This window comes from Mauremys mutica, chromosome 8, assembly GCF_020497125.1.
Source record: "Mauremys mutica isolate MM-2020 ecotype Southern chromosome 8, ASM2049712v1, whole genome shotgun sequence".
NCBI lineage: Eukaryota > Metazoa > Chordata > Testudines > Geoemydidae > Mauremys > Mauremys mutica.
The window spans coordinates 95,919,556-95,934,604 of NC_059079.1; the positions used below are offsets into that span (position 1 = coordinate 95,919,556).

Consider the following 15,049-nt stretch of genomic DNA (forward strand, 5'->3'; position numbering starts at 1 on the left):
TTGGCATTGTCCATTGTCGGTAGACAGAATACTGGGCTGGATGGACCTTTGGTTTGACCCAGTATGGCTGTTCTTATGTTCTAACCTAAATGAACCCAAAGTTATGGAGACAGATATGAGTCAGGGAAGCCAGCAGAGTATCAGAAACCTGGAAGAATCTCTGACTGGATGGGCTCAGGCGTTTGGTCACAAGCTGAGGTGGTTCAAAAGTTTTGGATTTTTTTTAAGCAGAATTTTTGTATTGTTTCTTTAAACAATCAAACACAGCAAGCAGCAAATATTTGGCTACACACTTCTGAAACCCCAAACCATATTCAGGTTTTGGCAGACTAATTTCAGCTTTTCAATTAAAAAAAAAAACACAACAAATTTTGAAGGAAAGCAGACATTGTCCGTGATTTTTTTTCTGCTTTTTAAAAACCCCTAGTTTTGATCCAGAAAAAGTTTTGACGGAAAATATTTGTCCAACCCTTTTAATGAGCTTTATGCCTTTTAGCACTAGCTGATGCTGAGAACCAGTGATACCTTGTAAAGAAGTTTTCTCAAAACTGGGTTTGTGCCAAGATGCAGAAGGTTTATTTTTCCCAGGGCCGCCTGTGGGGGGGGGGAGCAAGTGGGGCAATTTGCGCCGGGCCCCGCAGGGGCACCCACGAGAATATAGTATTGTATAGTATTGCAATTTTTTTTTTATGGAAGGGGCCTACGAAATTGCTTTGCCCCAGGTCCCCTGAATCCTCTGGGCGGCCCTGCTTGGCAGAATCTGATTGTAAAATCAAATGTGTTGAATTGTGCCATAAATGCTAATAGATCTTTCACATTGAGAAAATCCACTAATAGTACACCAGGTATGTTTTGTCAGTTGTTTTGCTGTAGGGAAAGATGGATAATTATTGCATTCGAATTTCAGTAATATCTCAGACTTCTCCTATGATCTTGATTCTGAATGTATAAGTAAGCCTCACACTGGCAATATATAGCCAGATATAATTTTGGGGTCTTGATATAACTTATAGTTTACAATGATGGACTCAGATTTCCATTTCTAAAAATTTATTTAATGAATATGCAAATTTCTTTGAGAGGGAACTCACCACTTCTGAGAATGTTTAACTTCAGTGCAAACCCTTTTCCACTTGTTCCTATCAATCATTTTATTGCAAAAATGTTTAGGTTTCTATTGGAAATAGTCTTTTATCCCTGTACCATTTTCACCTCCTTCCACCTCTTCTCTCTCCTCTGGTGTCATCTGTGAGAGATGTGTAATATTTGTTAGTATATCATAGGTGGATTCCTCCTCAGCACCACATTCTACAAAGGGAAGTCAATGTGAGAGTGTATGTAAATAGTTTTTGTTTTCTTGTGTCATTCTAGAGTTCTTTGCTGAACTGGATAAAGTTATGGGCCCTCTGATCTTTAATTCGAGCATCATGACAGACCTAGTGCGTTACACCCGACAGGGATTACATTGGTTGCGTCTGGATGCTAAGTGATATCTTGAACTGAAGGAATCAAAAGTAGAACACACTTTTCTTGCTGCCTCTGATTTTCTCCACAACACTGTGTCATGTCAATAAGGAAGACTGCCATAACACATTGCTTAGTTGACACTAAAAGCAAGGAATGCTTTCACGTCTCCCATCCTCTTCTGTGTGTTTAACCCCAAACCACATCATGTTAATGGACTTCTTCAGTATTCTCATTTTTAAGTTATTTAAATATTTTAAAATCGGCTTCATATTAAGATATGGCTTCTCTGCTCTGTAGTGGGATTGGAATTCCAGTCAATAATACATAACTAATCAGTTTTAAATCCTATTTATTTTCATTTGTTTTTAAAAATTTTTACAAAGCCCAGTTATGGGCTCTTTTAAGACTTAGCTATTTCTTCCTATAAACTTACCCTATCAAGTACTTAGCAGAGATTAAATGTAGACACTTTATTTAAGTACTGCGTGAGCTTGTTACTCTGTAATGTCTTGTGGTGATAGAGCTTGTAAAACAAAATAAGGGTTGATAGGTTCTAAAGTGTAGGGCCACCAAGTTTTTCATGCCTATGACTCAAATCTTAAATAAGTACAGTTTTATTATTACAGAATTTGTACTAAATTTTAAAAGTTCAAGAGATATTCTTCTACACATTAAGATATTTCATTTAAATGAAAATATAAGAGATGTATATGGAAAGATTTAGTTATGTCTAACTTGGGTTGTTTTTTTCAAGACAATTTCAGAAAACTTGGTTAACACTATAGCAAACACAAAACATTACAGTAAACTTGCATTTAATGCAATATGGAAGTGGTGTGAGAATGAGCTTCTGTCTCTGATAGGTGCATACTGGAAACGTTTCATAAATGGACAATCTTGTGCTTTTTTTATCTCTCCATTTAAAATAAGTTTTGTCTCCTTGTTTGTCATTATTTGACCCTTATTGAAGCAGCCAACTTAACAGTTGAAAGAACAGATAAATAATTCCTATTAGAGCTGTTTGTATCATTTCCATTGACTGGGAAACCAAAAATCATAAAAAGCGATTTAAGATCCATCTTTTCCTTTTGGGTCTGCTAATTGATGGACACTATCACGTGATAATGGCCATTGTGGGGTGCAGAGCACATCTTTCACAGTGATATTGTGAAACTGTTCTGATGTAGGATTTATTTAAAATGTCTGTTTACCCCCATGTTAATGGAGGCCCCTATTAATGTTAGATGTTTTAGGGGAGCAGAATATTCACTTTAGAAGTATGTTGGTGCAACAAGAATCCTGCATTGAGTTCCAAGTGGCTGCTTTTAAGAAGTTGTAATCCAAAGTACCTTTCCACATAAGATTATTGTCTGAGTAAAAGGTTGAAAATTATATTCCTTTCAATATTGCTTAGTGCCCCTATCATGTCTGGTGTGCCTTATGCCTTACTTTTAGATGAAGATTTTATGAACTGTTTACAAGATGAAGTTTTACAGCAGGACCATGTATACTGTATGGAGTTGGTCTTCTGCAGTACTTTTGGTAAAATTCCATTTCTTTTTCATCAGTCCTAGTGTGTGTCATAGAAACTGACTTCCTGTTACAGTGGTCTCCTTTTAAAGAGTCAAACTCTGAACCCATTAGAGTGGTATTGTGGAATGCTGCTTTGTTTTTATCTTCCATTGCCCCCCCTTATCCTGTACCAGATGTGAACGTGCATGTTCAGGAAAATTATTGCACTAAATTTGTGTGTAGTTGTAGTTAAGTGCCAAAATGATGGCAACCTCAAAAGAAGGAATAGAATTCTACGCTACTTAGTACTGCAGTATGTCCTATGGGCTTTAAGAGTTAAGAAGTTTTGCAAATTAGTTACTTCACTAAACTGTAGCTGCATATTCGTAGAGCTTCCTTTGTGTTCCAGCATTATTTGTACTTCCAGAAAAGTTTGCTACATGCAAATGGAGACAGTTAGTCAACCTATAACTCCCCATTATACTTCAGCCTACGTTCAGGTCTGTTTGATAACTCTTTTTATTTGAATCACTATGTAAGTTAGTTTCTCTGTTTGCTATTAGAGATGGAACTTTCTCTACTCTCAAACTCTGCATCTTGGTTAATGGGACACTGTCAACTATTTTTCCTTTAATACTCTAAAGTGCCTAGCACACTTTTGACGCTATATAAAAATACCTTCTTAGAAGCTGCATTGTTTGTATTTTATTTTATTTTTTTTATATAGGGCTGCAGTAGCCAGCATGGCTGTTTCTAGCTTGCTCCGTTATGTGCACCGTTACCATTGCTGTAAGCAGGAATGGTCTCATCTCTGGGAATATTGGTTTTTTTTCTCAACTAGAGTCTCACCAATATCTTTGGGTGGTACATTTTTCAAGAGACCAGTTTAGTGTATCCCTCAGCTCCAGACCAATGGATTCTAAATGTTTGTCTAAAAAATCTAGAAGACTCTTTACAGTCTCTCAAATAGTATACATTCTGATGAAATCCTTCTGGAATATTGTCCCAGGTTTTTATCTATGTAAGACATATATGCAATGGTCTTGTTAAAAACAAACTCACTCCTCCCTCAATTTAGGCCATTTCAAATGGATTAAACTCAGATATTCCAAAAGCATATCTAATTTGGGATTTACCCATTGCTTCAGAGAGAGAGAGAAAAATTTATTTTGCCTGATAGAGTAGTTAAAACAAAATGAAAATAGTTCATAAGTGTCCATCTCTCTGCCAAAATGCAGGCTAACAAAACCTGTCTCTTTTTAACCTTTAAACAGCAATGTGGGAAATACATGTCATTTGAGTGCTAATGCAAGTTGCACTAGTGTCTTACCATGAGGGAATCCTTAACTCCTGGTACTAAGGGTTCCCTATGTGATTATATTTTAACACATATCAGTGTTGTAGTTTTTATTCATCCCTCCCCATTCTTCCCTCCCCCCCAGTGGTGAACCTTTTTTTAAAATAAAAAAAGGCTTAATAATCAGACTAGGCTTGCTCAGACATGAACATTATTTTGAATTTGCTGTCAAATGTTCAGGTTCCGAAATGACAAGTTGCATCATTTATAATTATAAATGAGCCTTCAGGACACCAGAACAAAATAGCCCATGATTTATTTTGATTTGAAATATTAACCGTAAAACAGAGCACATTGGATGGCTCTTTTTTTGTCTTTTGACGGCAGTATGCAATTTGTATTGTATGTGTCTTTAATATATATGTCTGTGTGTGTATATATATATATATGAACTCCGTCTGTCCAAAGTATGTTATACTTGTTTTTAGATTATAGTGCAACTGATTATATTGATATATTATTTATTAAACTGAGTGCTGAATCACCATCTTACTGGTGAGGAATCTTGATATTATACAGGAGTGCAATGTATATTCTTTTAGATGGCTGAGGCTTGATTGCTGTGATTAAAAAAAACAACACCCTAAAATGTATTTATGAATGACCCCAACATATAGAGAGTCAGTACTTTATGAATATAATTTTGTACTTGCCTGGGGCAAGTGAAATAAATCTTTAGGCATGCAACTGTGTAGTTTGCCAAACTAGTAGAAAAGAGACACTACCTTTGCTTTATTGAATATTTCGTTTACCTAGCAGAAAAAGTTACTGTCATTGCAGTGTTGATATTAAAACAGTTACAAAAGGGCCTGAGCAAGTCAAGTTTGAATTAATTTACCCATTGGGGAGCAAGTAACTTCCAAATCATTGGTTAGCGCCCTAACAAATATTTCATAAATATTTCGGTTGCGGATTGAATTACTTTAGGTCTAGTGAATCAGTATTATGGAAAGCTGTTTATTTCCAACAACAAAGCTAATCTTAGATCTCTTTAAACAAAGAGTAGCCAAAGCTTTTGCTAGCCAACTCTGTTAGACAAACACAGACTCTTCTAAGAGGACTGAGTTCCTGGAGATGGAAGTACATAAAGAATCATGTTGTCAAATCGCATTATTTTTGAAGGAGTTTTGTCTGTGATGCCATTTAAACATAGCAGTGTTAGGAGGAAAGAGCAGGGGTAGCTATACAAATAAAACTATATTCTTCTCTCATTGTGAGGATGCTAGTTCATAGAACAGTCTTTGAGAATGACAGCATTAGCTCTTTCTCTATTCTAATATTCAGCTGAGATTAAATTGAATACACTATGTTGAGCAGTTTGAAGTGCTGCTCCAGGATAGTTTATATAGGCTGTCCTCATGTAAACTTTTTTACCTGCTTTAATTCCATCTGGAAACTTAACAGAAATGCATCCATTCCAATTGATGTAACTCCGTATTTATTAATGGAGTCCATACTGGCAAATTGGAATGAAATGTTCCCCGTCTTGAATTTTTTAGATACAACCTTAGGAAATCATGCAGTTATGTACGCAAGGATTGTAGCCCGTATTTGTTGGCTGCATTGGCATTAAATATCTGAAAGTTCAACTACAAGGACCAGACATGACTTTTTCAAGCACAGTTACTGACGTTTGTATCTTGTCCCCCCTTTTAAATGGTTTGAAGAAATTTTGTATATGGAGGATAAAGTGCTTATATATTTATTAAAGATCCTTTATCTTATTTGAAATTATTATTATTTGGTGAAGAAGGGTTGTGTTTTCTTTTGAGGAGGGTTGGGTAGGGCAGGGGAAGGTAACTTTTAACCTATCACTTCAAAGCCCTTGTTAATCATGCAGAAAGGTACTGTTAATGACGGGATGTCTCTATCCTATGCTTTGTACATGACAAGTCCATGTTTTACATTTTGTTTCTAGGCATCAGTCTTCAACCAAAACTTACAAAAACATAAAAAAACTGTGATTTTATTTGTTGCAATACATTTGAAATTTCAAAGGGTACTTTGAGGCTCAAAATTATGATTTCTAAGTCAGTATGTGCATTTCACGTAATAAAGCTGTTAATGGTGAGCAAAGTATTATATACTAACTAGATTTTTCCACATCTGTATAGTATATTCTATGTATTTTGTGCTATTGAGATTATAGAAAGTTTAGTGTCTGAAACATGCGTTTAATGTGTATTTTTAAACAAATTTATGGCAATTAAAATATTTGGAGAAAAGGGTATCACATTTCAATTTGTAAAGATCTTTTTAACTACTGTGTCATTAAAATGCTTTGTACAATGCAAAACTGTAACTGGAGAAACTAAGTTTAATAAATATCAAATAGATTTTCTGTATCAAACTTTATAAACAGTGTGCTTGTATCTTGTGTAGGGTTCCCCCCTCAGTGGTATTCCATCTTTCAACTCAGTTCTTTTGGGTCCTCGTGCCCTCTCAATATCTACCTGTGCCATGCACGACAAGGGAGAAGAGTATCTGTTATGCAGGTGGCACCTAGACTTATTTTGATATTTCACTTGATTCAGTTTCTTTTAGCCCTGTTGATCAGCATGCAAAGGTGATGGTCACAGAAATACTTAATTAAGCTGATCAAACCTGAAATAGTTATTAAGTTAAACTTATTCTTACTTGATTTTGAGCAGTTTGGCAGCAATAGATTTGTTTTCTTCCAAATACTGTTAGAAACACTGGAGTATTGAAGGAATCTGCTATTTTGGGGCTCTTGTTTAATAAGATTGCTCACTCTGTTCCCTTTCTCAGAAGGGCTGCTTGCCCGAGAACTGCTGGCTGGTATCAGTGGGAGGAGAGATGATTGGTTTATGCACTCACCTGGCCAAAGGGTAAAATGTCCATAGTCCAGCTGCAAATACACACTCTTTCGGGAGTGCCTCCCCAGACTGCACCCCCCACTGTGACTTTTTGTTCATTGGACACAAGACAGAGCAAGTCTGTTTGCTAAATACAAATTGTTGTTTCACATATAGAAAGCTATAGAATGTGAACAATTAAAAAAAAAAACTGAGATGCAAGGTCTTTTATTGAGCTTGTCATCAGAAGGTGCAGTCTAGACCAGTGCATGCTTTCAACTTTCATGAAACACCCTACATCATTTCATACAACACATTTGTCTGAAAAATATTAAATATATGCAATTGTATAATTCAAAGTGTCCTAACTTAAGGATAGTTAATAAATATTGTATATATAAGGTTGAACATTGTAAGAAGTAACAGTATTTTCTTCTCCTTAGTGATAGATCACTCACGGGAAAATCTTATGGAACAGTGATTCTTCCTGCAAAAAAAGACATGGTATCAATCATTAAAGGCCTGGGCTGACATAGTTATGTAGGTCTCAGTCCAGTGTACACATGCACATAGGGATTGTTCATTTGGTTCAGCTCCCTCTAACTAGAATTTAAAGTAAATCTGGTGTAAATAGTTCTCAAATCTTACTTCAGCACATCCTGAAAGCACTTTTTAGGGAAAAATGATGCTATCAATGACTCACGGCAGGAGGGATTGTTTGATTTCTAGGGTGGTGGTCTTTCAAAAATGTATTGTAAAATGTGATGACCTGAAACCAGTTCCTCTGCAGCTGAAATGCACAAGGTTTGGTTTGCCTTGCTTGGTGGGTGTGCTTTATTGCTGGGCATGCTGGCTCAAGAACACCTGCCTGTCCGTTTCACTACACCCCGATGACAATGCTGAATGCCTTACTGCATCCCTTTTTCCTTCTATATGCATCTTTCTGTACCTGCTCTTGCAACTCTGAAAGGCTGAGGGGCAACATACTAGCTTGGTTAAACAGTGGTCTAAAACAACCTCTCACAAATGCATCTAAAATAACAATTTGACTTCTATTATCTACTAAAGGTACCTCTTCTATTCACTTACCATTGTGAATGCAGTGTGCACTGCCTCAGCACTATATCTCTCTCTTCCTAGATTGGGGGTGTAGGGTGCTGGGCATATTGCCACCAGCCTGGGCTCTCCTGTATGAGTCAGTCTTCAGTTATTTAGTAGTAATTTAGTTTTTGCTGTCTTTGTTTAGATGTAGTTGGAGGCAATGAGAAAGGGAGGGCAGCAGAGAGGCCCCGTTCTGTTTGTGTCTAGTAATGTGGACTAATTCACATTCAGACTTCTGAGCTCCTTATCAGTCTCATCTAAATAAAAATGTATCCATCCTTTATTGTGAGATGCTGCTTTTTAATGACACCACCTGTTTGAAGGGGGATTGATTTTAAAACTAAAAAGCAGGCATCACTCAAGTCTGTCCTGCAAGAATGGTCCCTTAGAATGTGTTAACTATTCATGCTAAACAATCTGTTCCACCTTGTATTCAGCTGTGCCACTGACTACCTTTCCCCTCCTGAAGAAGAGTGCTGTGTAGCTCAAAAGCTTGTCTTTTACTGTCAGAAGTTGGTCCAATAAAAGATATTACCTCACCCCCCCTCCCCTTGTCTCTCTAACATCCTGGGCCCAGCACGGCTAGACCAACACTCCAAGCTTCTAAATTCCAACTTCTTTATTAGAAAAGATACAATCTTTGTAGCACAAAGTAAAAAAAAAAAAAAAAAAGTGCCAGTGCTCCTAACATCGGACTCCTAGGAACTGTTCTGCATGCAGTTTGCACTGAGAAAATTAATTTTGAAAAATGGCTGAATCTATTGTTCTAACCCTTGCTGCAGCTATTCTTTCTATACAGAATAAACTTCATCTCCAGTATCGTGATAATTCAGTGAAAATTCCCCCTGCACACTGTGGTGTGAAACATTCCTGTAACTTTATCCTTCCCTTAAGCATGTGGGAATGAGTAGTTACCTGCATAGCCTAGAGACACATTCATTATCATCCCTGCATATGGCTCCTATGGGTCTGAGGGAAATCCCTCTCCAGAAAGGTGTCATCCTCCTTTGCCTTGTTAGGTGAGAGCTTGGGTGATGCAAGGAAGCACAGTGTATCTGAAACAAAATTAAAATACAATTGCCATGAAGGAACAGTGGCTTCCTGCCAGTTAGTGTGAGCTTGGGTTTAATGGACGGCAAGTAACTTATTTACAAATGCTTCATTTGGCAGTCAGATCATGACATTATTCTTATTGAAAGTATACTTGCTTGGTACATTTGTAAAGTTCTATATCAAAAGCAACCAAGGTTCTCCAGTACTCTGGGACGGAAGCAGCCATCCTCATTCTCATAGGTAAAGAAACTGATGCAGATGCATTAAATGACTGGCCTAAACTGACAGTGTCAGCATCAGAACTGAGAATACTTCAGACTACTGGCTTCTGCTGTCTTCACTTGCTGAAGTAATGGCAGTGTGTGTCTCAGTTAACTCTAAATACTGCACAGCATTTTATTGATGCAAGCACATAAACTTTCATGTTAGTAATTACCTGACCATTTAAATTAAAATGTTTCCTCCTGCTCTTACCTGGCTCAGTAGGGCTGCACAAAGTAGTAAGACAGCTATAACTTTCAAACACTGCATCTTCTTTGGATAGGCTGCCAGTCGCTAGTAGCATTTGTGGAAAGTGCTGGACTCTTGAATTAATTTTCGAAACCTTTCAGCTAGACTTTTATAGCCTCAATTCCCTATCCTTGCATCAGCTGCCAGTTGTCACAGGGACAAAGTTCCTCTTGGAGACCAGGAGAAATTTAATAAGTTAATGTCTACTAAAGTCACCGAGTTCAAGGTCTATCCATCTGGCAAACTATATTTACTTTTCTTACACGTGTACTTTAGTATGTGGGGAAACTGATCCTACAAACTGTTACTTTTTTTTAAACCTAAGGCTGTGAACCTGCCAGCAAAAAGGGTTGTTGGCCTCATTGGCCCCAGTGTATTCACTGGGGAGCAACAGGTGTAACCTTTTCACTTCCATGGCTGCAAGTACTTAAAATGTTGTGGGGTTCTTAAATAGGGGAGGAAGCATTGTCTAATAGTTTTAGCTTGAGAGTGGAAGATGGAAGTTTGATTCTGCTCCTCACTTTTAGCATTAAAACAGCTTGAGCAAATTATTTAACCTGCGTGCCTCAGTTTCTCCCCATCAAATATTATATACCACCACCCTCCCAGGGGTGTTTTGTGTCCTTATATTAATGCTGAAAGGCTTTGTACTTCATGATTTTCACTTGAAATTTATAATGCAGAATTATAAATGTTAGTTTCTGGGGCGTTAATATGGACCTATTCAAAGGTAATGTACATGGTGCTGTATGTATATGAATAAAAGTAATGATAGTTGTTGCTTCCCCAGGAGGCCTAGCACAAGTGGGTGTTTAATTGGCTGGAAGAGGTGGCAGCGGCAGGGTGGCTTCAAATTGCTGTCAGCTTGACATTCAGCTGTAAACTACTACTAGCAATATCTGCTGCTGAGAGCGTAAGAGTGCGTGCTACTCAAACGGTGGCAAGGCCTCCCACTTTCTCACACATGGATTCTTTATATATGTAAAATATACTTTTAAATAAAATACTGGAGGTGAAATGAATGCAATTGGGTACCTAATGTATCTTTACCAGGGCCCTGTGCAGTGACTGAAATGAAAACCTCAGCAGTGGAAATATTCTACCTCCCACTCCTGTTGTTTCTTTTTCATCTAGACTTTCCCTGATCAAAACTAGCATATGTATAAGCTGGAGAGAGTGGTGTATGTTTATGACAATTAGCTTTGAAAGAGCCTGTACCACCACAACGAGGTCAAAAGCTGGCAGAGTTTATCCAGATCCTTTATGATGAACTACATGGTTTGAGGTCCGGCATATTTGAGATGGATCTTTCAGCTGAGACCATTTAATACTAAGCTCCAGTCCTCCTTGTATGGACTTTAGGATTAGTCTTTCTTCTACCACAGCATTTCTCAAATGGGGTCTGTGGACCTCTGGAGTTCCCTCCAGGGGGTCTTTGGGTCCCACTGATCAACTCTCCCCTTCCCCCCAGCGCCTCCTTCATGTTCCCTGGTGTGAGGGAGGGTAAGGAGCGGGGACCCTGGGTCTGTGCTGTTCCTGGAAGCAGCCAGCACATCCCAGCCCAAGCACCGACTCTGCAGCTCCCACTGGCCGGGAACTGTGGCCAATGGGAGCTACGGGGGCAGTGCCTGCAGGCAGGGACACCATGTGGAGACCTCCTGGGCCCGTGCCTAGGAGCTGCTGCAGATGGATGTGCCGGTTGCTTTTAGGAGCTGCCTAAGGTAAGCGCCTCACCCCTTCCTGCACCCTAATTCCCTGCCCCAGTCCAGAACCTGCACCCAAACTCTCAGCCCGGAGCCTGCACTCCGATGTCCCCAATAGTTGCACAAGGCCAATTAAAGGGTGCTATGTTGGCGGAAAGGGCTGTCTCAAGACTTTTCTAGAATGAGTCCTGACTTGCAAGACTATACTGTCTTCCTCCTATGACTCTCACTCTTTGCTGCCAGCTCTCCCATCCACACCCTCCATGTGTACTCTAGAACATCTGGGAGATCACCCCATCAAAGGGGGCTGTACTGGGCTGACTAGCAGCTTGTAGGAAGCTATCTGGGGCAGGTAATAAAAGGGACTGCAACAGGAAAGAGAAGAAAATGAAAGACAAGTTTCTTCTCATTTACCCCAAAAATCTTTCACTTTGGAGGCAAACAGCTCTAGGAGCTTGCTTTTGTGTTCTTGGCCTAGTAGTATTTTCCTCTCCTTCATGGCCTACTGCATAGGAGATGTGAAAATCTTGAGTTTATTAAGACTTTTAACACATTCATAGAATTGTAGGACTGAAAGGGACCTTGAGAGGTGATCTAGTCTAGTACTCTGCACTCATGGCAGGACTATTATCTAGACCAATTTATTCCAGTGCTTAACCATCCTCACAGGAAGTTTCTAATGTCCAACCTAAACTGCCCTTGCTGCACGTTAAGCTCATTGCTTCTTGTCCTATCCTCAGAGGTTAAGGAGAACTGTTTTTCTCCCTCCTTGTAACAACCTTTTATGTATTTGAAAACTATTATGTTTCTGGAGAAGAGAAGACAGGGGACTTAACAAACCCAATTTTTTTGATAATCCCCCGTAAGTCATGTTTTCTAGACATTTAATCATTTTTGTTGCTCTTCTCTGGACTTTGTCCAATTTGTCCACATCTTTCTTAAAATGTGGCACCCACAACTTGACACAATACTCCAGTTGAAGCCTAATCAGTGCGGAGTAGAGTGGAAGAAATACTTCTCAGGTCTCGCTTACAAGGATTTGGGTGTTATAGTAGATCACAAATGGAATATGAGTTGTCAATGTGATGCAGTTGTGAAAAAGATTAATATCATTCTGATGTGTATTAACAGGAATGTCATATGTACGAGATGGGAAGTAATTGTTCTGCTGGACATGGTACTGGCAACGCCTTAGGAGTACTGTGTCCAGTTCTGGGCCCCACACTTTAGGAAAGATGTGAAACTGGAGAAGGTCTAGAAGAAGGCAACAAAAATTATAAAAGGTTTAGAACACTCAACCTCGGGCATGTTTAGTCGGATAGTCTTCCAAGTATGTTAAGGGCTGTAAGAGGACTATGATCAACAGTTCTCTATGTCCACTGAAGCTAGGACAAGCAGTAATTAGCTTAATCTGCACTAAGGGAGATTTAAGTTAGATATTAGGAATAACTTTTGAACTATAAGGTAGTTAGGCTCTAGAATAGGCTTCTAAGAGAGGCTGTGGAATCCCCGTCATTGGATGGTTTTAAGAACAGGTTGGATAAACACCTGTCAAGGAAGGTCCTGTCTCAGCACAGGGGGCTTGATTTGATCTTTTGAGGTCACTTCCAGCCCTTCCTGTCTATTGTGCTTGTGCTATGTCTATTGTACTCTGTACCTGGCTCCCAAATCTACTCCACATATGGTTTGAGTCCCACTGAGATATATCTAATGAAGGGTTTTAGAGATTACAGGGCTAGTGTAGGAATGAGTATATTTAGTCCATTCCCTTACACTTACTTTAGGAACACTGAGGATCTGTAGAGCATAGTGGCTATGAAGTATTCGGAGTTCCTTTGAAGCTACTGTATAATAACGCAATACAGTTAAAATACAATTGATGTAAAAAGCTCCAGTGCAGAAAGCTTTAAATGATCCCTATCAAACAGCCTCAACATAGAAGGGTGTAGGGTAGTTTTCCATAATTACTTAATGTGCAGCTACTTGCTGATGCCAACTCGGAGGGAGGAATTTCAATTATAATGCCATGTTGTAGGACTGATGCCCCCTAAATAGGCAAAGAACAGCCCTTGCATTTATCTTGTAGCCAATTGGACTGATGTTCAAAATAGGAACATTACTTAGTGTCAGACAGATTTTCTGTCTTATCCCCCCGCTCCCTCTATGCTTCTGGCTACCTCTGTACCAGCTCCCTGCAAGCAAGAATGAAACCTTTTGTACCCCCCTTTCTGGGCCGGCTGTTTAAGATGGAGATCAGTTGGTAGAGTACAGCAGGTCAAAAGGGCTGAGCCTGAAGTAATTACTTGTGCTAATGAGCCCTTTTTTCCTTTGCATCATGTTCTCCATAATTGAGGAACCCTAGTACATTCTCCAGCCAGTCTCCATATCACCTACTTAGCAGCCCTTACCAACAAGCAGAGATGAGTACAAGAAGCAATTGTCAGCCAGCGCTTTAAGCAGGGAGCCGGAAAGGCTGTTAGAATCTCAGCTGGCACTGTCCTGTACCAGTCACATAACCTCCTCTGTGTGCCAATTTCCCTGTTTGTTAAATGGGACTTGTGGGTTGTGTGGTGTGATAGTTAATTTGTCTGGAGTGGACTTTGAAAGTCTGATGAGCTGTATAAACCTAGCTGCCCCCTTCTTGGGAAACAGTAGCTTCCAGTTTAGAAAGCAGCACTCTCCCTAGTTTCTTGCTTATGCAAGTCCCCTCTTGTATTTCTTCTGAACGGTGAGTATCACAGCAGTGGAAGTCACTCATTCACTTTCCCCAGCCCTGATGTGAAAGGACATCAGATGTGGGCTGTCATTCAGATGGCATTCTTTACCGGATAAGGATTAACATGACGGATATGGATACTAAGTTTGGGAGGAAGGATGTCTGTGTGAATCAAAGAGCGGGGTGGTGATGCACTGCAGCAGAATGCAGCAATTTGCCCAAATTTTAGCTCAACAGCTCTCAGCGCTTAAAATAAAAAGCAAGTAAAGCAAACGCCATAGCAAAGTGCTTTTGGTCTGCAGCAGAAAGAATGCTGGTGTTCCCCAGCTTGAAGAAAGTCATTCTCCAGGGAAGACATCCATTACAGGAACTGATACAGAAACTATACTAGTTCAGTAAAATCACACTGTAGATGGTTGTTTGGGGGAGGAGAATGTTTTACACCTTTCATTAGTTTAAGCTTTGAAACAGATGAGTTTGATTGGGGGGGGTGGGGGGGAGAACCAAAATCTCATAAGTTGCTGAAAGCTTGCAAAGGAAGCCTGTCTTTTCACTAACAATGATGAGCCTTATACTGTGATCTAGTATTATTAAGTCTGCCTTTGATGAGCTTTGCCACCATTCTTACAAAAGCTATCACCTACCACTATGTTTGCCATAGTGACTTGGAAATTGTAGCTGTTTCAGTACACTAGGTTTAGGCTTTGATGCCACTGAAATATTACTCCTGAGGGAATTCTGCTCCAAAAAAAAAAAATATGTGCACATTTTAAAATGCTGAACATTTTGTCAATAAATACATGTGGCTCCAGCA

The 15,049-nt window shown here is 39.2% G+C and overlaps 2 protein-coding genes across 2 annotated transcripts in view; one reads left to right on the plus strand and one right to left on the minus strand.

The window, feature by feature from the left end:
- The window catches only part of AFF4 (AF4/FMR2 family member 4), a 74,645-nt gene extending 67,972 nt beyond the window's left edge, over positions 1 to 6,673 (plus strand). The window contains exon 23 of the mRNA XM_045027022.1: positions 1,372 to 6,673. Coding sequence (XP_044882957.1) covers positions 1,372 to 1,490 — 119 coding nt within the window. The 3' untranslated portion in view covers positions 1,491 to 6,673. The remainder of the gene's footprint in view (positions 1 to 1,371) is intronic.
- A 691-nt stretch (positions 6,674 to 7,364) lies between these two features.
- LEAP2 (liver enriched antimicrobial peptide 2) lies at positions 7,365 to 9,935 on the minus strand. Its single transcript, XM_045027023.1, has 3 exons — positions 9,781 to 9,935; positions 9,169 to 9,308; positions 7,365 to 7,639 (listed from the first exon to the last, which is right to left on the minus strand). The coding sequence occupies exons 1-3, from the start codon at positions 9,835 to 9,837 to the stop codon at positions 7,603 to 7,605; spliced, it is 234 nt and encodes a 77-aa protein (XP_044882958.1). The 5' UTR covers positions 9,838 to 9,935; the 3' UTR covers positions 7,365 to 7,602.
- Positions 9,936 to 15,049: the final 5,114 nt, after the last annotated feature.

Coding starts and splice junctions, on each gene's coding strand:
- LEAP2 (XM_045027023.1), bottom strand. CDS start 9,837: ATGCAGTGTTTGAAAGTTATAGCTGTCTTACTACTTTGTGCAGCCCTA. Junction 9,309..9,780: donor GTGCAGCCCTACTGAGCCAG/GTAAGAGCAGGA, acceptor ATTTTGTTTCAG/ATACACTGTGCTTCCTTGCA. Junction 7,640..9,168: donor TGTGTCTCTAGGCTATGCAG/GTAACTACTCAT, acceptor CTTTTTTTGCAG/GAAGAATCACTGTTCCATAA.